This window comes from Cydia fagiglandana, chromosome 15 (genome assembly GCF_963556715.1).
Source record: "Cydia fagiglandana chromosome 15, ilCydFagi1.1, whole genome shotgun sequence".
Taxonomy (NCBI): Eukaryota; Metazoa; Arthropoda; class Insecta; order Lepidoptera; family Tortricidae; genus Cydia; species Cydia fagiglandana.
In genome coordinates, this window is record NC_085946.1 from 2019760 (window position 1) to 2044847 (window position 25088).

Below are 25088 nucleotides of genomic sequence, written 5' to 3' on the forward strand. Positions count from 1 at the left end.
TCATAGCTCTAAAAATATTTTCGCGTTAAAGCCACGTTCAACGCACTGACTTACTTTGACAAGCCATTAAAAACAAAAGACGATCGATTTGTCGCTAACATTTGTCACATTCCATAATCAAAAGCCTGTATTTTTTTTAAATATACAATTCATAATTTAAATGTTTACCAGTGGCCAATAGTGCAAAACATTCAGTGTGGCCTATGTAGTAGGAGAGAGGGGGAGTTTGTTAAGAACTATAGACAATAGAAGAGGAAGGATGCTTGGGCACCTGATACGACACGACGAATTTATCAAAAATATCATAGAAGGGAAAGTTGAAGCAAACAGGAAGAGGGGAAGACCAAGGAGAGCGTACATGGATCAAATAAAGGAAAAGATCAACGTCGTGTCGTATCGGGCTGTCAAAGAGAAGGCGGAGGACCGCCAAACATGGAAATTCCACCGACCTATGTATTAACAAAAAAAAGTCACTTGTAATTAGTTACTGCCTTTAAAAAGTATAAGTGCCTCAATGTTATTAGACTTTTTGATTCTTTAAAACGTCTTTAGGTCAATAAAGCAAGTGAAAAAATATTAGAGTTAGACCAAGAAAAGTCTGCAGCAATTTTGACAGCCCACACAGTGCAAGTGTTATTTATAAGTCATAATTTCATAGAAGTTTCTTCAAATCGACCTTATTAATAAGAGATTAAAAATATTGAAAATTATCTTAAAATATTTTAATCTAATATTTCATCTCATACGTTCAATAAGGCCCGGGACTAGACCTTTTTACCTGCACTGACAGTGGGCCTTCTTAGCAACAAGTACAAATTCAGAATAATTGGGAATAATAGGGAGCAACTGCTATTTTTGAATGCTGGGCCTTGTTACCCGCCGGGCCTCATATGCCTGCACCTCACCTACCTTATTTATTTGTTTTACAAGGGGAAAAGTTGTTGATTAACCGCTCGTGCTAATATTGATACCCAAACAAGCGAAACAATTTTTTTTTTAAATAGGAGGCAAACGAGCAGACGGATCACCTGGTGGTTAGCGATTACCGCCGCCCATGGACACCCGCAACACCAGAAGGGTTGCAAGCACGTTGCCGACCTTTAAGATGGGGGTCTTTGAAGGTTTGAAGGTCGTATCGGACAGTTCATTCCACAGTTTGGCTGTGCGAGGCAGGAAGCACATTCACAAATTCAAACATTCTAAAATTGAACCACGAGCGGAGCGAGTGGTTCGTAAAGTTGAACCTTGAGCGTAGTGAAGGTTTCAAGGGACGAAGGTTAAATAAAATTTTCACCACATCAGCTCGTAAAGGCCCTCTTGATTGTTCGAAACGGATAAGAAAAGTGGCATTTAATTTGATGCAAATTTTGAGTTGTTACCGTAGGTAAATTGGATCAGTTGGTTGGTACTATTGACTTTAAAATGATAAATATTGAATAACGTTAGTTTGAAATTGATTTTATGATAAAGTAAATATTATCGGAGATGATCGCTCTTAAAAAATATATGTCGCTAGTCATTTATAACCTAAAAGCGCCAAATTACGCAAAATTATATTGAAATGACACCTGTGTATTGAATTTGAAGAATACTTTAACAAGGGTAGTTATCTGTATGACAATGCACCTAAAATAATTTTCAAATGTATCTATTATTTCTATACTTAACACGATAACGAATTCTACGTAAACGAAACCGCGGGCAATCCCTAGTACATATAGAAATAAATAAGGTAAGTTTCCATTAGTGTACTGTGTAAAATAACTATTTACCATTGATAATAATTTTATAAACGCTTTGCGTATTTTTAAGGGCACCGCGCTAACCGCTAGCCCGCGACCGTCGATCGCTGCCTCCTGCCACGGCGCACAGCGCGGCGCGCGCAAACGCCGCGCGTTTGAAATGTAACTTAATATAAGCTCGGAATGCATACTTACGTATCAGTATTTAGTGTCGCCGTGATTTTATATTTCTAATCTTTTGTGTGAGAAGTAAGATCTTTATTATGACCGTGTAATATTAACTCTACAAACTTTAATTCAATATTGGCTATACTGCTTAACGAGAAATCAATATCTAGACAAGCACATTGTCTACATTTCTAACTTTTTACATGTATACTAAGTTGATAGATAATATCGTAATTTTGCAATATCAGCTACTCTAATTCTGTATTTACATAATAATTCCTGTTTTTACGTTCACCAGAAAGCAGCTGTTCCAGATTTCTAAAAACCGAATATTGTGAATAAATTAAAGTGTTATTGAATATGTTAAAGTTTTTTGTAACTTTAATTTTATATTTACATAGTTATTTAGCAACAATTGAAAATTTAAATATGGCCGAACGCTCCACCTAAAATTTTCTAACTTTTTACATGAATGTTATTTAACATGCTTACAATAACATATCAAAAAAGAAAAAACTTTAATGTTATCAAAACCCATTTTTGTTCCACCGCTGGTCTAATATCAAATCAAAGAGCTCATTGAAAGAATTTCAGAATTATTTTTTATTTAATTTTAGGATAAATAGTTTAGCAGTTATTCAAGAAAATAGGTTTTAATGTTTTTGTAGGTACATAAAAGTCAATGTAATTGGTAAAACTGTCACTTAAAATGAATAAGTATTTGCTTAACTTTTTCGTAAAACCTAAGGTCCTATGATCATGTCACAAGGACTTATAGTTTCTAAGATATAATAAGCGCAAAACCGAAAAATGTGACCTTCAAAACAAACCCCCCAACTTTTGATATGTTCACCTCCTAACGAGTCCAAAAAAGTTACTAAGTAAAAAATGTGACCCAAGCATTTCCTTCTATAATATATCTTTCTGTTGCCTGATCTAAATGTAGTCAATATGATGGGTGCTGATGCTGAGAAAGGGGCGGCTACAAGGCTTGGGGCCTAGGGCGGCAAAGACTGCAAATCCGCCACTGCACACACTACATAATAAATGTAGGAGTTCCTGTCTGACACTTCACTACACTTCACATCTTGTAAATAACAATTAACCTAAAATGATACATCCTTTATAATGCCTAAAGAGTTGCCCGCATTTCTAAAACAAACTTAGTGTATCTTAGTGCATTAATAAACTTAAAAATTCCATCGATCGATTGGTGTGGTAACACCCTTAAATTTCCGACCAAGAACAAACGATTCAATGGAGTCATGCCGTTCTGTCGCATAATAATGTATAGGTTTAAGTTTTGAAAATGTTTAACGTCTTTGTATTATTAGATTGGCCCTGTTGCCTTTATCCAATAAATAAATAAATAAATATAGCCCGAAAATAACGTAAATTCGTCGCAACGAGCCAGCACCCGCTGCCAATCACCGTTGGTTCTACGTACGCTAACTAACCGCTGAGGTGCTGTTGTGAATTTTTATGGACCCTTGTGTCGACCTCAGTACTAACTGTATCATTGATCAACGATGGTCTTTATGTCTTTGTAATAGGGTTTAGAAATCGACATCTTGCAGTGTGAAGGATGATATCAGATCTACCAACCGTTTGTCTATTAGCGGTCCACCATACAAGAAAAATTAAAAAAATTAAAAATCTAATAAAAATCATCGTATCGATCTTTCTAAAAAAACATACAGTAGACTTTTTCATCGTTTTTATTGTCGTTTTTTTTCGTTATTGGAAAACCCTTTATTAAAACTCAAAGTGCAAATTCAGTTCAATTCAATTCAAATAATTTATTTGTTGAAGTTTTCTGTAGGTATTACCCTAAAATTCTAACAAATGTGAAGTTGTAATCAATGTATGATGTATGACTATACCTGCAGGCGCATTCCAATTTTAAAAATATGATCTTGATTTCACATTACTTTCAAAACCATCTTGTACGCTCCAATCTTCGAGCAACACCGGCTTCCGACATGTCGGAAGGGAGGGGCCCAAGCGATATCTCGCCGTACAAATCTTTCTGCCATTTTTCGCGGCGGGAAAGGTGCACACAGTCGCATTTCTCACACACTTACATACAAAATCCAATCTGTAATGACGACACAAATACATAGAAAATGACACACGTCAAAGACAAATCTTGCAACCTCGATCTCTTTTTGTGTACGGACGAGTGACTAGTGTCACAACACGCACACTAACACATTTTCGTTGAAGTATGTCATTGTCTTCTGAGAGATGAGAAGTCGGATTTGTCGCTCGACCGATCCGCAATTTGTACTGAGCGAGCAAAATCGATAAATCCAACAATTACTTGAGACTAAAATATAATAATTGTATTTAAATGTTTAAAAAATGTTTTAATGTTTGTTGTTTGTAAGAGCGTTTGAGGGAAAACCGATAGGACGCCGCCCGGTTGGTCGACCTAGGTATCGATGGGCGGATGTGGTGGACGCTGATCTGCGCGAGCTCCGGGTTGAGAACTGGCGAGACACGGCGCAGGACCGGGATCAGTGGCGAGCAGTCGTGTTGGAGGCCAAGACACACTTTGGGTCGCTGCGCCAGAGGAGTAAGTAAGTAAGTAGTATTTAAATGTAATTTAACGTATGATATGTAAAAAAATATTACATGTGAAATGGAACACTTTCTTTTTGTAAAGTTGATGTCCCCGACCTTTTTTTATAACAAAAAACCGAGCAAACAGGCATTTTTGTGCAGCAGTGTTCACGCGCGCGTCTGGACTCGGTCTAGTGAAAAATCCAAGTGCAACTAGTTTTATTACCCGCGCTAGATTAAATTGACGCGCTAATCTTGTACCTCGGCAGAGGGGAAGTAGTGCGAATGCCGCCTCCCTTCCGTGTTGCTCGAAGGCTCCAATATAAGTGCCATCCACCTGCACTAACACCACAGATCTAGAATGACGCTTATGCTCAAAGATAATTGAAGTGTGTAAAGGGGAAGCCACATTCTATAATTTCTATATGAACATTTCATGAGTGCGAAAGAGACCGGCAAGCGGCAACCAATTCAAAAAGTGACTACTTTGGGTTTTCTGTAGCGTCCTAGCTTCCCGCTTGATGTACCAAAACGTAAGGGTTAGTAGATTGGAAAATATGTAGGTACAAAATACTGCATTCAGGTGATATGTTGGATAGTTATATAATTGGAGTATACTGTTACAAAAGCAAATCCTTTAAAATATAATGCGATCACATATTATTAATTCTGAATTCAATACTTCCAATGATCCTTGACATCATTTTGATTCTCGTTGCACTTTTGATCGTTAACAAGCAATCTTGTACATTCAAGATCTGCGATCAAAACAATAATCAAATCAAGTCTACGTTTTCAAAACGGGAATGCGCCCGAGCCCTGCGCGGGCGCCGTGACGGTCTTCGCGAGCAACGCGCGTGACGAAGCCGGGTTCCTTGCCCCGCTAATGCAGGTGTCAGACAGGTCACTACAATACGTTAGGTGGGTGCGCTTGTTTTGTAAACGCTCTATGTAATACAGGCTTGTATTAACCTCTAGCTATATTTTGCAAGGTGATACTGAGCAACTTTTATTATGAGACCAACCCGAATAACACGAAAAAATTGGCCCGCCTATAGAAGACATTTTTGTAAACCTGTGTTGTGTGCAATAAAGTGATTACTACTACTACGACTACTACTAAGACATAGACATCTGATCTGCCAAAATGAAATGAAACAAAGAATGAATGAGAGAGAGGAAATTTTCCTTTCACGGTTGATGAAACTATATTATTATTAAAAACCAAAGTAAACATCGATTAAACGTGACATTTTGTCAATTATGTGATAATTAAAAAAAAACCTATATAAAACATAAAATAGTTGTCAGAAGAAACCTGACAAATAACATCATCCGACAATAAGTGCAGTATGTTCAACAAGTTAGCCATGAGTACCCATTTAATCTAATTTAACCAACTCAGACTCAGAACCTTAAAGTACCATAGTTAATAAACACAGTTTAATGACTCATTAAAATCCCATCCCGTTGCGGGTAACCCGGTCTAGGGTAACGGTCGCAACAAGTGACACGGGGCTCAATGGGGCTTCGGAACTGCAATGTCAGCGTTACAATGGATAATGTCACAGTTTTTTGCGTTGGAGGTGGCCGCCATTGCTAGATTTTCTAAGAATTTCCTTTTCAACCATTCTAACGCAGAAAACATTTTACTAAGTAACTGCCTTCTAAACAAGTTTAATTAAACAAAATTTTGGTTGGTTTATGCAATATCCATTATCCTTTACATATGTGATTAATTGGTTATATGTACAATCTATAAGAGAAATAAGCGATAATTATTATTTATAAAATTAACCGCCATTGCACTCAAAATAATAAAATTCATAATACGGAAACCATTCCCGACAAAATATGAGTGTAAATAACATCAATAATAAATGACTGTATATTTAAATTAATAATCATTCTGAATGAAGAGCAGAATATGACATACGACAGAAATAAAAGCTTACTCAGAATAACCCACCTAAAATCTAAGTACAGTCAGTCAGTCAGCAGCAATAGTTACTAAGCGAGCGAGGTGTTCATAACGATCATGACGCGACTTTGTTGTTAACTTAAGAGAATGAGCGCGTCAAGGTAATTTTGAATATCTCGCCCGCTGAGCAACTGCTCATGCTGACTGTACAGTAAAGTACAATGCTAGTAAGTGTTATCTTGAATGGACGTTGGAGCTGTTGGAGAGTATCCATGTTAACCAAAAATCCTATACATACATCATAGATAATGTAAAATCATTTAATAAGTAATACAAACTTAAAGGCAATCGGCCGCCTATACTCCTAGCGAGGACCGATTGACCCTCACCAAAAAGCATTATGACAAAAAAAAACCAAAAATCCTAATGATTATTTAGAAGTACCGGTCAATAAACTTCTTTATTTTTATTGTGTTTTAGGTACCTATCTCTACTAAGCGCCATTTGCACCATCTCACTAACCCGGGGTTAAGCGGTTAAACCGTTAACCCAGTGTCAAATTGTACTGGTAACCATGGTAACTCCAGGTTCAACCGGTTAACCCCGGTTAAGTGGGATGGTGCCAGTGGCGCTAAGTGTCAATGGGTCGTCGAATCTGGCTTAAAAGTGCTATATCACCATCGCACTCAAAACAGCACTTTTTACGGATCTATTTTAGACCTTATGCCTTTGCAGTAAGATACAAATGGTCAGCTAACTAATTCGCCTATTGTACCGCAAGCACGCGTTACTGGTTTTATTTTATGTGCGATATCAAAGCTACACCATCATTACCTCTATGTGACCGCCTTGAATACTTTCACATATGTCATGTTTAAAACACATAGCTATTTTTCAAAATATTGTATGTCTAAAATGAATATTGGAGGATCAAAACATAAAACGAAGTCGATACGACCTTCAAACCTTCAAAAAAAAGAGCAAATTTCATCTCATTCGCACTTCCAACCCCTCTGTTGCAGGTGTCCATGGGAGGGGGAGGCGGTACGTAAATACCTAATCGCTCACGATCGAAATCGAAAATCGAAGTTCACAAATTGCGGGCATCTCACTCTGTCATTCTTATTTTACCTTCATCAGAGTAAAAGAGAACGATCCCCGCAATTTGCGAATTCCGTTTTTCGCGGTAAACCCCCAAGCGATTCGTCCGCTGGTTTGCCTCCTATATCCCAAAAACACTGGCAGTGCCGGTACTATATTTAATAGTTAAATAAGTGCTAGATTATTTTCGAGAGCGTTATGAATATAAAAGATTTGGTTTAATACTGTAAGATTTTTAAGCCAAGCCATAGAACATCGTCAGCCCAAAAATCGTTCAAGAGTATCTCCAGAATCGCGCAAATGTCAAATTTGACAGGTTAGATCTTAAATATATCGTTATCGTATCTTTGTGATGTCTAAAAGATATCTAATAGATGTCTATTTCAAAATCCGAATCGGGGCACTGTTGTGGCATGCTCCTAAAACTAGCTCGAAAGCTGTTCCAGTTACCTATATTTCACTATTCTATAAAAATACTTAATGCCTAGTACTACCAGCAATATAACGAAACTAAGGTGCTTATTAAATAAAAAGGTATTATTGGACATCCGGCAGTATAACTGTGAAAAGGTATATACTATCGTCGGGAGAAACCCCGTTATTTTCTATCTGCTCCAGATATCGCAAACTTGCGATTTGTGTTTCCGACATTACTCATGCTGCAAAACTGGAGGACAATGTCCTACTCTAGTTGTTGGACGTTAGACATTAACTGTGCATATCAAGTTTAACTTGTTACATAAAAATACACCGATCTATCTTTTATTAGACCGTTGAGAGCAGTAAATACCCTACAGTGGAACCTCGAATTTCGTTTTAACGAGGTTTTGTCTTTCCTGGCCTTACCGCCCCCTCTTAATCGAATACCTACCGCGTATTTTCAACCTAAGCAGCCTCGTAAGCATAGAACGGCAAAGCTCCCATTAGCATGAGTCCAAGCGGCAAGTGCCTTCGGAGGCGTATCTGGCGCCACAGGGCTTAAGGTGACAGTCCATTTCCAACGACAGCTTACTGTTCATTTTACTATGGAAATTGACAATGACAGCGACGCGTTCAGTACCGGTAGTGCAGCTGCGGTTAGAACTGGAATGTTCCCATTAGGCGCCCTTGCCTTTTTTCTTGTTGAAGAATTCTAGTTCTAGTCCTCAAAGGTCAGATACATCAAGTCTTAAGAAAGAACGTCACAAACGGTACATTTTCTATGAACCTCCATTTTGGGAGAAAACGGTTTCCACTAAATACATCTCAACAAATCACTTTAATTTTGATGTCGATCGCTTCAGCATAATAAATTCTAGTTTTATAGGTTTCGCTTTTTTTGTACCGCAAATTTTGAAAAAAGGAAAACCTATAAACCTAGTTTTTCATTTTTTCAATACCATATTAAAACCATGGAGAATGGAAAATATTTTCCACGACATATTTTCAACCCTCTTAAGAATAGAATGACAAAGGTACTACTCACATCGGCATGGGTCCAAGCAGCAAGCGCCTTTGGAGGCGTGTCTGGCGCCACAGCGCCGAGGCGCCCTCGCCTCCGTTCTTGCTGGAGAATTGGCACCTTTGAGTTCTTGTCGCCGGACGACAGGATCACTTCGCGTTCAATCTGTTGAAAGTAAAGTCGATACTTAGAATTGTATAGATTACATTAGATTACAACAATTAAAATGTTTATTGTTTAATGTTAAACTGTTGTTAGGATGGATATCGGGGCAAAGGAGATAAAACAAAGATGGCGGGACGCCCTGGGCACATAATGTAAGAGGGGAGCTTTCTCAGCTTAGGTAATAAATATAAAAAATATATCAATGTTTACTAAGTACTTAGCTACAGGTGGAGATAATTATTATTATTATCATTATTTGTTTGTCCTTTCCAGATCTCGGGACCATGGGGTCCCGGACTTTTGGGAGGCGTGCGTGGGGCCGAAGCCAACAGCGCAGAGGCCCTTTAAGACAGTTTATTCTAAAAGCAAGGGATACACGTGGCGGATACCATCCCCGAGCGCACAATATGATACATCCGGAGATGGTCCCCGCCAGGTGCAAAGACTATTGCAGTGCAGCACTTTTGTGCTGCGATGGGAACTAAGGTCATAGGCTATTGATTTGAATGTTGGATGGACTGGATATCGGGCTATGGGATGAGACTAGCGGACACCTGTCGTAACAATCAGTCTCAATATTGTTAAAGACAGGTGGTGACTCGCCAACTCATTGAGTGGGCCCCGCAATGGCCGCACGCACAGTGCGACAACAGGGCAACACTTTGGAGTGGCTGTAAAGTTGTCGAGAGGTGAGTCTGCGGTGTGCCAGATCCCGGTAATCCGTTCAGCAGGCCGCCGGCGTTATGACATTTTACACTTCCAACCTGGAGCATAGGTCCCGCTCTTGCGACTCCACTCTGGCCGGCTAATCAAGGCAAGCACAGAGGCGAGGGCCAGATGACAGGGCCCTCTGGAATAGGGGTCCGCGGTGTCGCCACTCACCGTCAGCTCGCCACAAGCTGCCCCCGCGGGGTTATTATTATTATTATTACGAGCCCATTGTGTCCCACTGCTGGGCAAAGGCCTCCCCCCTCTTCTTCCATTCTTCCCGATTTTGAGCTGCATCTGGCCAGTCTCTCAAAAAGGAGTCTAAGTTATCCCGCCATCGCCGACGAGGTCTGCCGCATCTCCGGTTCGACTCATGGGGCACCCACTCCGTGGTGGAGATAATTAGATTTAATAAAAAAAAATATATATATATATATATACTTAAGTAAATATAATTATTTTCGCCCTTATTGACACTACATTTATTCATTTTATATTTTACGCAAGGAAATATGACACGGGAGGCCCGATAACTCATCTAATACTTACCTAGAGCTATCATTCGTGCATGCATTTGCTTGTACTTGTATGTACTACTTAGTGCGAGCGAGACACATGGGAAAATGAGAACAAAATGACATCATCTAGATATTATTTTGATATCAAAACGTAAGTTTGAATTGGCCTCACGCATTAGTGTGAGTCATCGAACTTTACCGATTATTTCGGCTACCACTCACCACGTGTACCGTAACGTTAGAACGTATCGACAGGTATACCGGTACTCAATAAAGCGCGAACAATGATCACTTTCACTGCGCGAGAGCAGAGAAACCGCGGCTTGTATGTAATTACTGGGAGATTAAAATATACGTTACAGAGGTACATAGTTTTTAAGCCAAGATGGTAAAAAACCGGACAAGTGCGAGTCGGACTCGCGCACGAAGGATTCCGTAGGCAAAAAACGGCAAAAAATCAGGTTTTTCGTATGGGAGTCCCACTTAAATATTTATTTTATTCTGTTTTTAGTATGTATTTGTTGTTATAGCAACAGCGGCAACAGAAATACATTACATCATATATGAAAATTTCCAACTACTACTACGGTTCATGAGATACATTCTGGTGCCAGACAGACAGACAGACAGACGGACGGACAGACGGACAGACGGATGGACGGACGATCGGACAGACCGACAGACAGATAGCTAGACAGACAGCCAGACAGACAGATATAGACAGACTTTATACTTCGTAGTGCCACTCGCACCATTCACTAAACCGAGGTTAGCCGGTTAAACCTGGAGTTACCATGGTTACCAGTACAATTTGACACCGGGTTAACGGTTTAACCGGTTAACCCCGGGTTAGTGGGATGATACAAGTGGCCCTTAGTGTAAAGATTAGCATACCATATTATTATAATATATTTGAATTGGAATCTTGGGACTAACAGCAATAATATAGAGTCGGACCAAAAAAAGTCTGCAGCGGATTTGACAGCCCACGCAGTGTAAGTGTCATTTATACGTCATAATTTCATAGAAGTTTGACGTTTAAAATAACACTTTCACTGCGTGGGCTATCAGATCCGCTGCAGACTATTCTTGGTCTGACTCTACCTGAATTTTAATAGGTACATACCTACATGATATACACTTACTCGTATTATTCCAAAGACTTCGTACTTTCCTAACTTGAAAGCCAAGAACAAGTTACTAAAACTCCATCAATTATCACAATTTCAACGTTCCAAGGTAATCTTAAAACGTAAGTTTTATCTAGTGTCATTACCCGCACCATACCTGTTCAAAAAAGTTGTTTAACAGATCACTAGTTATATTTGATCCTTAAACTAGTAATGACATACGGCTCGATTCGGGAAATTAATTTGAGGTTCACTAGATATGTGACGTTCCACGACAAAAGGTGCCATTGCGGCCCGCCGCGTCGCGCTGGGTCACATCAGTCGGATCGGACGTTAGGCAGCGAGCGGTGCGCCGCGTTCACGCGCGCGATGAGGGCGTGTTGAGAGCGTGAGGCCGGCGCGATCGGCGCGCGCCCTGTTTGACCAGGCATCGCGTCGGCATCACGCGGCGCTGCGTCGCGCTCTGTGTTTGGCCAGGCCTTTATTGTGATTCTTACACCATCTCATTAGTTTTTTTTGTAAACTACGTATTCAAGGTTCCCAAGATCGTCCTCATTTTATTAAGGTTCTATAAGTTGCCATTCTAAAAATAGTTAATAAACTTACAGGAAACTTATTGGAGTGTGTATGGAGCGCAGCCGGCGCGGGCGCACCGGGCAGCGCCGCGTCCGGCGCCGGCGGCATCCTGTACGGCGGCACGTCCGCACCTGCGAAAAAATACGTGTAACTTTATTCGGCTCGATTCGGGAAATGAATTAGAGACTCACTAGATATGAAATAGTAAAGATATGTGTCGTTCCACGGCAAAAGGTACCTTAAGGTGACTGGCGCCGCAATTCGGGAATTTAATTAGAGATTAACTAGATATGAAATAGTGAAGATATGTGACGTTCCACGGAAAGAGATACCTAATAGCGGCTGGCGCTTACGTCGCATAGCGCCGCAATAATATTGAAGCGGCGTTAATAATACGCTATTACGCGCCAACCGTCATAAGGTACCTTTACCCGTGGGACGTCACATATCTTTACTATATCGTATCTAGTTAATCTCTTATTCATTTCCCGAATAGCGCTGTTTATGTACGATAGTAAATATTTTACGCTACGCGAGAAGAAAATCTTAAGTGGCAAAATTAAAATTTTATGGCTCCTCTACACGATGGCCTAGCGCCGGCCACTCCAAGGGACGCATTTATGCGTTAGGGGGAGCAAGTGACATTGCTATCTCATTCTACCGCATGGCTACGTCCCTTGGAGTGGCCGGCGCTGGCCCATCGTGTAGAGGAGCCATAGACAAACCACGGGCGGTAATTCGTAAAGCCTCACATTCGGTTCGGGTCAGAAACACCTACGATCAGTACGGTTACCATCAGTTTGTCACTGACATAAACGCCGTCGAGAACGTAATTTACTTTCTATACATCCCCTTTGCACTAATATGCGAGTGCGAGCGAGATGTATAGAAAGTAAAATACGTTCTCGACGGCGTTTATGTCAGTGACAAACTGATGGTAACCGTACTGGAGCACTTACGAATTCACCTCCCTCAGTATGTAATGTACTATTAAGGAATATGGGAGTCAATACGCGCTGCGTCAGAGCGCTGGTAGCCTAGTAGTAAGAGCGTGCTACTTTTAATCCGGAGGTTGCGGGTTCAAACTCCGTTTCCAAAATTATGTAGGTTCCAAATAATTATAATTACATTTGATATTTACCGGTCGCTTTTCGGTGAAGGAAAACATCGTAAGAAAACTGGGCTAATCCCAATTAGGCCCAGTTTACCCTCGGGGTTAGAAGATCAGATGGCAGTCGCTTTCGTAAAAACTTGTGCCTACGTCCATTCTTGGGATTAGTTGTATTGATATTGACCCTTTGGACACATAAATATATAGCGTATCGGAATAACAGTACCTACCTATATTTAAAGTATTAAATATAGTAAATTTATCATAATATTCATAACATAATCTCAAGAAGGATGCAGCCGCCATTCAAAGTCTTGTTGAGAAACTTGCGGTGGCCATTTCCTGTTATAAATTATACCTGTTTATGACCGTGAATATCATGTGGATGTACAGAAAGTGACATTTTTGTACGAAATCACTAATGTCAGCCATTTATACACGCTTTTACTGAGCTTTACCTGTTTGTTTATATTTATTTTTAATTTTTCCGCTGTTATACTTTCAAGCTTTCGTTCTTTTCTCTTGTTTATAAACAACTTACTTTAAAGATAATTGTGCAAGCAAAATTTTTTAAACGTCTGAGATCAAATGTTTTAATAAATTCTGAATGGTGGAGTTTTTATTTCAGTGAAATTGTAATTTTATTTGCCATCAGGGCATCACAAACTTGATCTGGTGAAGATAAAGTAAATAGGAAACCAAAAATAAAATAGGAATACGATTAAAACGATATAAAAAAAACATCATCTGGGGTCTGCTATTGGCAACTAATCCCAAGATCCTACGTAGGCACTATTGGTTATATTATAGTTCGTTTTTTTAGCATTAGAAATAAGGTATAAACAATCTTGATGTCTCTTTTAATATTTATTTATTTATCAAAAAAAATCATCTTTATTTAACATCTATAAAATTATGATCGAATTTTTAATTAGGATATCCACAACGCAGGCTTCGTCAGGTGGCTACAAATGCAAATCCGCAACATGCTTCGTCCAAAACAAACCTCGGTCTTAAACCTTCGTCTTTTAATTGAAAAAATACATGTACGAACAAGTACGAGCGAAATACACGCGCGACTGACCTTATGTAGAAATCGTTTTGATGTCAAGCGTAAGTTCAATTGACCTGTTAGTTTAAATGAAGTTGTAAAACTTGAGAGCATCGGAACAATCGGAAGCATGTTGGTGTTATCGGTAACCGGTTCTCGATATGCCCATTGAAGACACCGCTTACCGATGCGATGCCGACAACTTTAGACGATTGTGGACAAACGCTTCTCCATACAAAGGAGAGAGATTTAGGAGCGAAAATAATAATTTCATGCAAATTTTCGTAAACTCCGTATTCTGATAATAATTAAAAAATAAAAATAAAACTATGGGGAATTTGTTTAATTTAGATAATTTTTTGCTATGTTAATATTAATAATAACGTTATTATCCATTAATATCCATGTTTCTTAGAGAAAATTTAAAAAATATATCCATTTAAACTCCAATACTATTGAAGTTAAGATAAAACTTTTCTTACTACATACATAGAACGAATACATTTGATAGACGACAAATATTTTTTTACATGAACAAAAACTTTTGGAGAAGCAAAAAACCTCTTCCGTAAAACGGCAAAATCGACAAAGCTTCTATTTATTCCAGAAACTGTAAGATCCTCGGTTGTACACTCAAAATTATTACCTTTTTGTTATCGAATCTACAATTCTACCTATTCCAACAATTTGGATTGAAAGTTAATTTTATTACAGTGACACACTAGGAAAACCCTAACAATAACTCATTACTTTCCCAACCAATAATTTATTCTTCTCAGAAATTACGTAACCACTTACAACGATATATCGAATAACGAACCTATCACGGATATTATTCGAAAGCAATACAAAACAATAACAATATAAATCGCCCACATTGCTTCCTGTCAGATGTTTCCCCATAACTGCTAAATACCCATGAGATATCAAAATGAGTTCATCAAATTTCAGCTTTATCCACATGAATTAAGATTGATTTTCCTATGAACTATACAACTAGATAAGAGCCTTCGTCAGTTCTTGATATATCCGCCATTTTGTATTCGCATATAACTTTTTTCTATTGTTTTCAATATTTATGCAATACTTATATCTGATTACAATTACATAATTACTGTTCTACTTTTAGATTTCGGCGCAAGAAATTTACGATCAATTAATCATGTTTTCCGGATTAATCGGTTGCATCATCGATTAATTCAATTTTATTCATCGATTCGCTCAGTAACCGAGTTAATGTACCATCGGACAATCTGCTTGGTGGCTTCGTTCTTTGAAATTTGGTGTTATAAGACTTATTCGTTTGTGAGAGAGAGGCGCAACAAAGTAGTAGGTCGATTATACGTCGGAAGTAGGTTTGTTATGGTTTAATTATGCAATATTATTTTGACACCTTACCAAATTATGTTACTATCATGACGCATTCAATTGACAAGTTAATTTTCTTTACACATTATCAGATACAAATTATATAACCGGAATTACTTGACTATATAATAATGTAGGTATTACTCGTTTAATAAAAAAAGTATTCTATTTAATAATTGGGTCTATTTACAATTGAAGGGACGTTTACAAAAACAACATAACTGACTATACTGGTTGACACCTGAAACGATTAATATTAACAATGTTTTAAAAAAAGTGTCAACCGCTCTAAGCAGTTATGTTGTTTTTGTAAACATCCCTTCAATTGTAAGGATCACAACAAAATACCTAAACGCAAATGTCCAGCAATTGCATTTAGATATTTTAATGACTCAAAACAATGGAAGGTTCAAACAAACTCTGAATGACTTGAGGTTGAAATTTAAACTTAAATATTATACAGCGAAAGACGAAAATTGTTTGTCTTCAAATTCGACGACAAGGGTCGTTGAGACAGGTGTAAGAACCTGGGTTTTTTTGTCGATGTGCGTGCCGAATAAGCACCTGTTTTAGAGTTTGAATTGTCAAACATGGCCCCTTTTAAGTAGCTAAAACTTTATCCTAAAAGTTGATAAGGAATGAAAAACTCTCTTTATCTATAAACACAAATTCTGGTTCCTAATGGTGGTATGACAAATCTCGAGTCGATGACCGTCTCTTTGTTAAATTTTTCTTATTGAGTATATGAGCATGGGATTTCTCGAAAGTTCATTTAATAAGGCAAGGGGCATACATACTCGTGTTTACCACAATGATGAACTTTATGACTGTAAAAATGATGCAGTTCAATTTTGTGTAATTGCTGACATCCTTCTGCATTTAAGCTTAACATGTAGAAAATGTAGATTTAGTGATTGGCCGGGTGCATAACCTATGAATAAGATCGAGCATTAGTAACTTGTCTATATTGTTGTCCAGTTAACAATCCATCAGTAATTGAATTAATTCCTTTGTTAGGGTCAGTCTAAGATTCAACAAAATTTGTAGCAAGAAATTGTAGAGGTGTCCATTATAAACATCATAATTATTTTAATTGGTATTTGATGCTTGCCAAGTCGGTGCAAAGATAACTTGCAGTGACTCCACCAATTAATGCAAACGGTTGTCTATTGACATGACCACTTGCATCATTCTATTAATCCGGGGTTAACCGTTTAAGCCTGGAGTTACCATGGTCACCAGTAAAATTTGACACTGGGTTAACGGTTTCACCGCTTAACCCCGGGTTAGTGAGATGGTGCAAGTGGCGCTAAGTTGATGTTGTGTTAGCCCTATGTTGCCAAATAAACCTGACCTTTTGTATAATAAACTTGTCAATTCGCTACACTAGTGTCAATAGATACAACTAACAATGTTGAGTAAAGGTAACATTCCATTTCTGACCGCAGCTGCACTACTGCTCCGAAATGTCGATGTTATTGTCAAATTCCATAGTAAAATGAATGACAAGACAATTAATGACAGTAACGTCGCAACAGCAGTGCAGCTGTCGTTGGAAATGGACTGTCACCTTAATATTGTAGAATCCCTGCATTGTTAAGAAATAGTCATGTCGTCCGCTGTTTAATAGCATAGAGAAACAAGATTTGTTGATTCGTTAAATTTAATGGCTCTCCTGGGAAAAAGCAATTGTTTAGCTTAATTTACATTAACATGTCTTGTACACATAGTACGAATACTAATTAGAGACCAGTTAATCTGCTTTAAAAGCAGTTAGGTCGCGTATGAATGATTGAAGTATATTAATTATGGAGGGATAAAGCTGCCGACCTTGAATAATATACTCCCTTAACTTTCTGAGGATACAAGCAAAGTATTCGCCAAAAGTAACAAAATAGTAAAATAGGTACATACCGGTCTAGAACAATGAACTTCTTGATAAGTTGTAACGGTTACAATCACATCGGCATCGCCACATACGGAGCTTTCCAAGCTTTCGCGCATTAACACTATTGTGACATCCTTAAAAACCTCCAAAAACGAAACCTTCACCGAATAAAGTGACTCAACCGAAACACATGTGACAGATGATAAAAACACAGAGTGTACGATCAAAAAAGAATTGGTATTCAAACGGAATAAGACATTCACCTCTTGTTGAAGCGGCGCGCGCACTGGCGGGCAGGCGGCTCGCGGCGGAACCTGTTTCGTAGGAAAAAATGCCTCTTCCCGCCGCGCCGGCCCCTTGCATATTTCCCTGGTTGCCACACATCGTTCCCGGGAACACGGGACCCTCTTGTAGCTTCTCTGGAACTAGTTGATCGCTGAGTTGATTGTCCTTAGTGTCCTTCGCCGCCATGTTAGTCTGATTCAGGTTTTGGCGCGAATCTAAATCTACTTGATTCATAGTTCTCGGTATAACTGTCGGTATCCTCCCATAAACGGGTTGATTGGTTGTATATTTTTGTGCGCTGTCTATGACTCGTGGTCCGGGGACCGGGTTGGCGAAAGCGTTCACTTTGAGTATCTCGTTCTCGTTGGCTTGTTGTAGTAATTTTCTCTGTATGCTTTCTATCTCGCCCTTAGATGCTCTGGAATTTTCAGAGAGTTCCGCTATGAGTTTGTTTACGTTGAATTCTTCCATTACCGTAGTTGTTGATGATGTAGCTTCGTTGACATTATTTTTGACAGTTTTGTCATCGCGTGTGCCCGGTGCTTTGACCTTCATATCGGGGGGAGTGACAACTATGGCGGGGAGGGTGTCCTGAGCGGCTTTACCAGATTCTTTTCCTTTACGTTTCACCCTCCGCACGGTCCTGCTGGCCATTACATTGTTACTGCTGTCCTAATGATGATTGCTTCAACATTTGCACTTTTTACCTCCATTCCTTTAATTTTCAGCGGTGTTAAATCTAATTGCCTTCGTGATTGACTTGACGAAAAAGGTGAAGAATAAATTAACCGGTCGATTAGTCCTATTTTATTCGATCGTTAAAAAGTTTAAACCAGATTGGTACTTGTATTGAAGTTTCTTGGAAGTTCATGTTGTATTTTGCGTAGGGCGTCCATTAAATGTCCTATATAAGGCTAAGCCTAATAATAATATTTAGTAAGACACTGATATGGCACAGTAAGATAGTTTCATAAGTCCTTTGTGTCGAGTGCACGGGAAAATAGGTCATAAGAGCTATTGTCGTCTATTGTAATTTGATTGAGTAATTATATTGTGACATGGAGCTTAAGCCAAGGTTAATCTAGTCAAATGAGATTATCATCTTAAAACTGAAGCGTATCTTTGAATTTTCAACTACATACATAAATTAATCAATGAAGAGAAACTTTCTTAGGTATTGGTAACGATAAACAAAATATAGCTTTTACCAAATGCTTTAGTAGGTACCTAATATACCATTTTGCTTCAATATATTTCCTAACCCTAAACAGATTTTGGTACACTTATTAGATATCAAAACAACCATATTTTAATATAATACTATCATCAATATAAATTTTGCCCCATTAAAGTCTAAATATACCGTCTAGTAATTCGAAGCGATTTACCTCAACCATAATGCTGTCACATAAATTAACCCGTGCTTTTGTTGCTAAACGGATCATTAAAATGTATTAAACTATATCATATTTACTTGTTATAGACTTGCAAAATAACAATGTTATATTTTACGACTACCAGAAAATAGTTCAGAGCAATGTACATACATACAATTGTCACAAAAACCCAAAAATGGCTTAATACATTATGTTCGGAATAGTTTTCATCCCCACTTTACATGGTACGGTACGGTACCCTATTTATTATTGATTTCTTCTTTTCATTTTACCACTCCGTCTGCATGATAAACCATAAACATGGGTACCCATACTATTAGTTTTGAATAATTTTACGGTTTAGACTTACTTGTTTTAAGTCACTCGCGCGAAATGTACCCATACCAAATACCCATATTGTAGCCAAATTGCAGCTTTCTAGTACCTACCATACCAACACTGACTGAGCTAAGCAACGGACGGACAGAAAGACTCATGGCGAAACTATACGAGATTTAGTTTCCTAAAAATATTTTTGATACGTTTGGGAGAAAATATTTGAACCACATTTCGAGTACCTAACATATATTGTGTAACAAAGTTGAAATGAAATATGATGACATAATATGAATTTAACAGATTTAAATATGTTTGACATAATCTTAATCGCCAGTCAATGTAGGAGGAACCTGACACTATTACACCAGTGACTGACAACTCGACTTACAATTTACATACGGTACTGTCAGACTTAATTACAATTGCCGGGGATTTCCCAGAAACCATTGAAAAATAAACCTTATTTTCAAGACTTTAAGTGTTTCAATGTGTAATAGTGGTGGTAAAATATATGTTTGTAGAGTAGTATCACGATTATCACAGGTTTTTTATTGGTGGTCCATGACCTTAAGTGTCTCTATATTGTTACGGTTTTTTGGGTCCGGTGACAAGCGGCAGGTTTCGCCATCGTATTGATTGGAATTGACAAAATTCATATCAGCGATATAATAGGGCTGTCAAAAAATATAAAACAGTAGAATGTAAGTTAATCAATGTAGGGTGACTTTGAAGTCACGACTTTCAATTCGTGATACAAAAATATATGTATAAAGAGCAACACTCTTAACTGTCCACTGTTGGACCTTATGCCTTTTGTAATAAGGTCTAGAAGCCTATTAGAATTTAAAGACTCGTTTTAATCTATTATTGAGTACTAGATCAGCACGGACATATACTTCAATAGAGTGCTCACTCAGGCATCAATACTTGCATGGTTGCTAAAAGCTAGCTGTAGAAAGACAAAGGTATCTCTGTCTCTGTCTCTCTTTTAGCTACAGAGAGAATTATCAATGTGTGCAAATTATGAGGGATATGCAATTACGTTGGCAATTCTTCTAACAAATAAACTAAAAAAAAACTTAGCTCATATCATTTTTATTAGAGATGCCCCGAATAATGAATTTGGCCGAATACCGAATATTCGGCCCCTCGCTCGGTCGAATACCGAATATTCGGCGACCGAATATTCGGCATGACATGCGAATATTTTGAGTTACAATTATTATGAAAACTGACCAACTAAGCACAACTTTTGCTAAGATATATTTTTATGTTGAATTGAATTAATTAATGTAGTTAATAGAGTCAATCAAATCAGATCCATGTTAAAAATAAAATATTTTGTAATCAACAAATGCTCAAAAACGTGTCTTCGTATTTAAATACTTTCCAAGAATACATTTTAATTATTAAATATACCTAGTTTTTTTGGTTATTTTTTTTGTATTTTTTTAAGTAGGTGCAATAGATATTCGGTATTCGGTCGAATAGTAGGCAACATTCAGTAGGAATACCGAATATTCGGCAAAGTGGCCGAATAGGCCGAATACCGAATAGTTGCCGAATATTCGTGGCATCTCTAATTTTTATTTTGTGACTTGGCTTTATAGCATTTATTGCTTTATATTGCACTTTGCATGGATACTCCCCTTATTTAGGGCACTATAAACAACCCAACAATGACGTTTTGGTAGCGGCTGTCCCATAAAAAACCCACGCTTTGCTGTTCACTGACATAATCATTAAGTTTTATGCAAAATGCCGAAATTATGCTGAACTTGTATGGCAGTTACTTCCTTTTATGTATGAAGGTCAAATAAGGCCTAAAAGGTACAGTCGACGTCAAATATATGTTTAAATTATTCGCCTTATTACAAAGGAGTAAGGACCCGGGTATGTCCTTAAACTACGTCTAGGACCCGGGTATGTCCTTAAACTACGTCCAAGACCACCGGTGGACGGGAAAAGAAAATCTCTTGTTCATCATGCAACGCCGTGGTTGACCTTTTTTTGCTCCGAGCAAACACTATAGGTATAGTCGGATGATTTTAAAATGTCGGTATCCATTTGAGAAACTACCTGACGATTAATGGCATTGTTATCTTTTGTTAAACCAAACCGCTAATTGCCTGTGCAAAATGAAATGCAATAACAACAATTCTAAACAGATACAGGGTGATTCATGAGACGTGAGCAGGACTAATCCTACACACTCAGTAACTGATAATTGATCGATCACCGTAGTATTTAGGTGAAACAACCACACTTTTTCGTATTTTTTAACTTTTTGGTGAGGGCAAATTTAATTCTCTACAATCTTGGTCACCCTACAAAACCTAATTAATAAACATAAAACCTCTTTTACCGTAATGACAGCATTTTGATTACGAAGAAAATAAACTGTCAAACTTGGTGAGATACGAGTTTTCAAAAGTAACCAGACCGTGATGACAATGATGACATTCAATTTGACACAGAATATCGGTAGTTTGGTATTCTAATTTTAGGGTGACCATGCATGTCGTAAATAAATTAATAACTTTTTTTTTCAACACGACTACAAAATTAACGTTAACCTCACTAATACTGATACGAAACAGTTGCTTATAATTTACGAAATACGCAGTGTTAGTCCTGCTCACGTCTCCTGAATCACCCTGTATAATCTTTACCGCTTGAAGGATAGAGTTAAATTAAACAATAGCAAGTACTGGTCACTTGTGCTACATTTTTCGGAGAGCGTAGAATCATAGTCTAATAAAACATGGTCTTCTCTTCCCAGAGTGACACAAGCCTACGTCACAATAACATGGCCGCTATACAGCGCTATCGCATATTATCATATAGCGCTGTCGCATGATGACGTAGGCTTGTGTCAGTCACGTGACCACGAAAAGACGGGAAGAGAGTACCAGGCGGAGTATATTATTATACCATGCGTAGTATGAAGTCTAATATTATCCCACCTGTCTCCAGTTACCCCATTTGGCCTTACTGTGTGGTTTATTTAAATATCAATCCTTTTTCCTTTATTTACTTACTACGGAAATGAGCGTTTAATTCAGTTTTTGTGCCTTTTTATGCCTCCACGCAAAAAATAACGATTATTGTTATTTTTTGTCAGACAAGCGGCAATCGGCATGTTTTTGTTCATTAAAAAAGTCTTTATGGTTCAAACGAGCAATATTATCAACATTTGGAGTATCCATTTTATCCATATTCGTTGTAATCAAATTTAAAAAAGCAATTCTAAAAAAGGTACTTTCTTTAATATTGGATGTTGTTTGTGTCACTTTTACTTTTAAAGCTACTTTCTTTAGTAATAACAAAATAATTTGCAAACAATAATAATTTGCTTTCTTTCCCATTGCGATAAGGCTTTCGATAGCTACAATAATCATTTTAAATTTGGTAATTCGCTCCCACAGACAATTTCACAACAAATACTGGCATTATAATAATATAATTTTCACCACACCAGCTCGGAAATGTTTACTTTGCACTTCAAATTTGATAGCAAAGTTGCATTTTATTCACATGTGAAGCAAAGCAATGCAATTTTTGAGTTGTTTACTTATCTTTGCTGGTAGAATTGACTTTTAAATGATGATGTTGGATAATAAATGTTTAATATCATTCATTTGGATATGATTTGGTTTGATTTTGTTCGATATTTTACATTTAATATTTGCTTCGGGTTGGTATGGTGAAAAATGTTGTGTTTCACTCGGGGGCAAATGTTGTTTAACCCTCGTGCTTTGAAACCCTCGCAACGCTCAAGATTCCAATTTTCAAACCACTCGCTACGCTCGTGATTCAAGTTTGGAATCTTCCGCTTGCTCGGATATCAATATTAGCACGAGCGGTTAAACAACAACTTTGCCCCCTTGTAATACAAATAACTATTGTTTTTTTTTTTTGACAATATTTAGTTTAGTACGAGTTGAAACAATCATTAATTTAGATTGTTGCTATAAATTGACATAAATATGTAACTATTCTAAGACAAAAAGAAATCTAATTTAACATTATTACTTTTATTGTAAGTAAATAACAGCTATGTACTACCTACCTACCTACTCATAGTATTTAAATTTAATGAAATGTTTTGATTTGCATTTTTGAAAACTTTTTCTCTATTTGATTCAAAACGGAGAAATGATTTCTTCATTGCATACAAAATCGACCGTTTCATTATTTTTTGGAAAAATAAATGCTTTTTTCATTTTCCTCGCAACAATGATAGGCAAGGTACCTAGTTAACTTTTTACACCTTATGCATTAGGTATAAGTACATTTTAATTTAACACCTTGTATGAAATGTGTGATGGTTAAGAAATAGGTACCTCTATGTACCGTTCATAATCACGTGCTAACGAGAAGTTAGCAAACTCTTGTACAGCTGACTAATTAAATAGGTGTAGGTTTAATTGTTCCATTGTTGGCGTTTAGTGGACTGTGAATCCGCCCGACAGCCTAAACTAAGGTTCGACGACTTATGGCGCTCTTTGACACGTTTGGAATGAGGGAAAATGTCTGAAAACAACCTCAAATAAATTTAATTACAAATAAATTTTGGACTAAGCTTAGTGTAAGTTTCTGTGTGTATCAGTGTATGAATAAACATATTAATATAACAAGAGTACGAAAAAAAAATTTAGTACCTCATTCTTTTCTCTTGACTTTTTGAATTTTCAACTTTTTAAGAATGTAGGGTAGGTACAAGTCCTTCTGAGTCCTCTGACCTCCTTTTTGTAAATTTTTTAACCGGCGTACATCTGAACAATTCAATTCAATTCAACAATCAATTGAATAAAATCAATATAAATGATTATGATTTTTTTTTTCAAAACTAAGTACCTACCTACAAAGTAGATTTTGAATTAAAACTCTTACTGGCCGTAAATTACTGCCAAAAAAGAACGTCACTAAGTTAATTCGTTCATACCGTCTGCAAGCAAAATAGTCATTACCGTCCCACTTTTCGTTTCAAACACGGCACACATTTTCAATACGCCACATTTTTATACAAAAATGGTCACCGCTTAATGTCCAAGGCGGTCGCTTTGCGTTTACTTTACAATCTTGCCGTAAGAATAAATAAACACATTGCCTAACGTGGAGGCGCGAAATGTCATCATTTCTGCACTTATCCTACAATGAGATGGAAGGCCTTCATTAAGGTTTTGATCGTTAAGTTTGTACAATTTACCAATCAAGGCTAAATCTTGTAAATTTTTATTCATTTATAATCTTTTCTTTGAGCCCAAAATCAAATATATTCGGCCGCTTTAAAAAAAAAAAACTTTGAACACTACCAATAAATAATAATAGGTAACAGTCCCTAAATATACCCACTCCGTTGTAAATAAAATACCTACTTTTTACTAAAAAAATGTAAAAATACTAACACACCGTTTGACAAAGTAAAATTTTTTAAATGCTTAATACCTAGTAAATTAACTTCAAAACCAAATACACTAGGTACCTACTATATTAGCTTTAACAGTAGTACATCTGGTGCTCCATTACGACACCCTGTGCTATAATAAGCATATTACGTAACTACGTCGAAAATTTAAAAGGCCATAATAATATGTACTATAAATCGTTCTAAGACACGTGCGAATAAGTA

General features: G+C 37.4%; 1 protein-coding gene across 4 annotated transcripts in view; it reads right to left on the reverse strand.

Moving 5' to 3' along the window:
- The window catches only part of LOC134671164 (uncharacterized), a 93090-nt gene that overhangs the window by 21660 nt on the left and 46342 nt on the right, over positions 1 to 25088 (reverse strand). For 2 of the 4 annotated variants that reach the window (XM_063528937.1, XM_063528936.1), the window contains exons 3-4: positions 12066 to 12166; positions 8963 to 9103 (exon numbers count right to left, since the gene is read on the reverse strand). In XM_063528937.1, coding sequence (XP_063385007.1) covers positions 8963 to 9103; positions 12066 to 12166 — 242 coding nt within the window. Of the gene's footprint in view, positions 1 to 8962; positions 9104 to 12065; positions 12167 to 17479; positions 17693 to 17716; positions 18681 to 25088 lie in introns of those variants that run through there. The other 2 variants (XM_063528935.1, XM_063528938.1) reach the window with 2 other exon arrangements.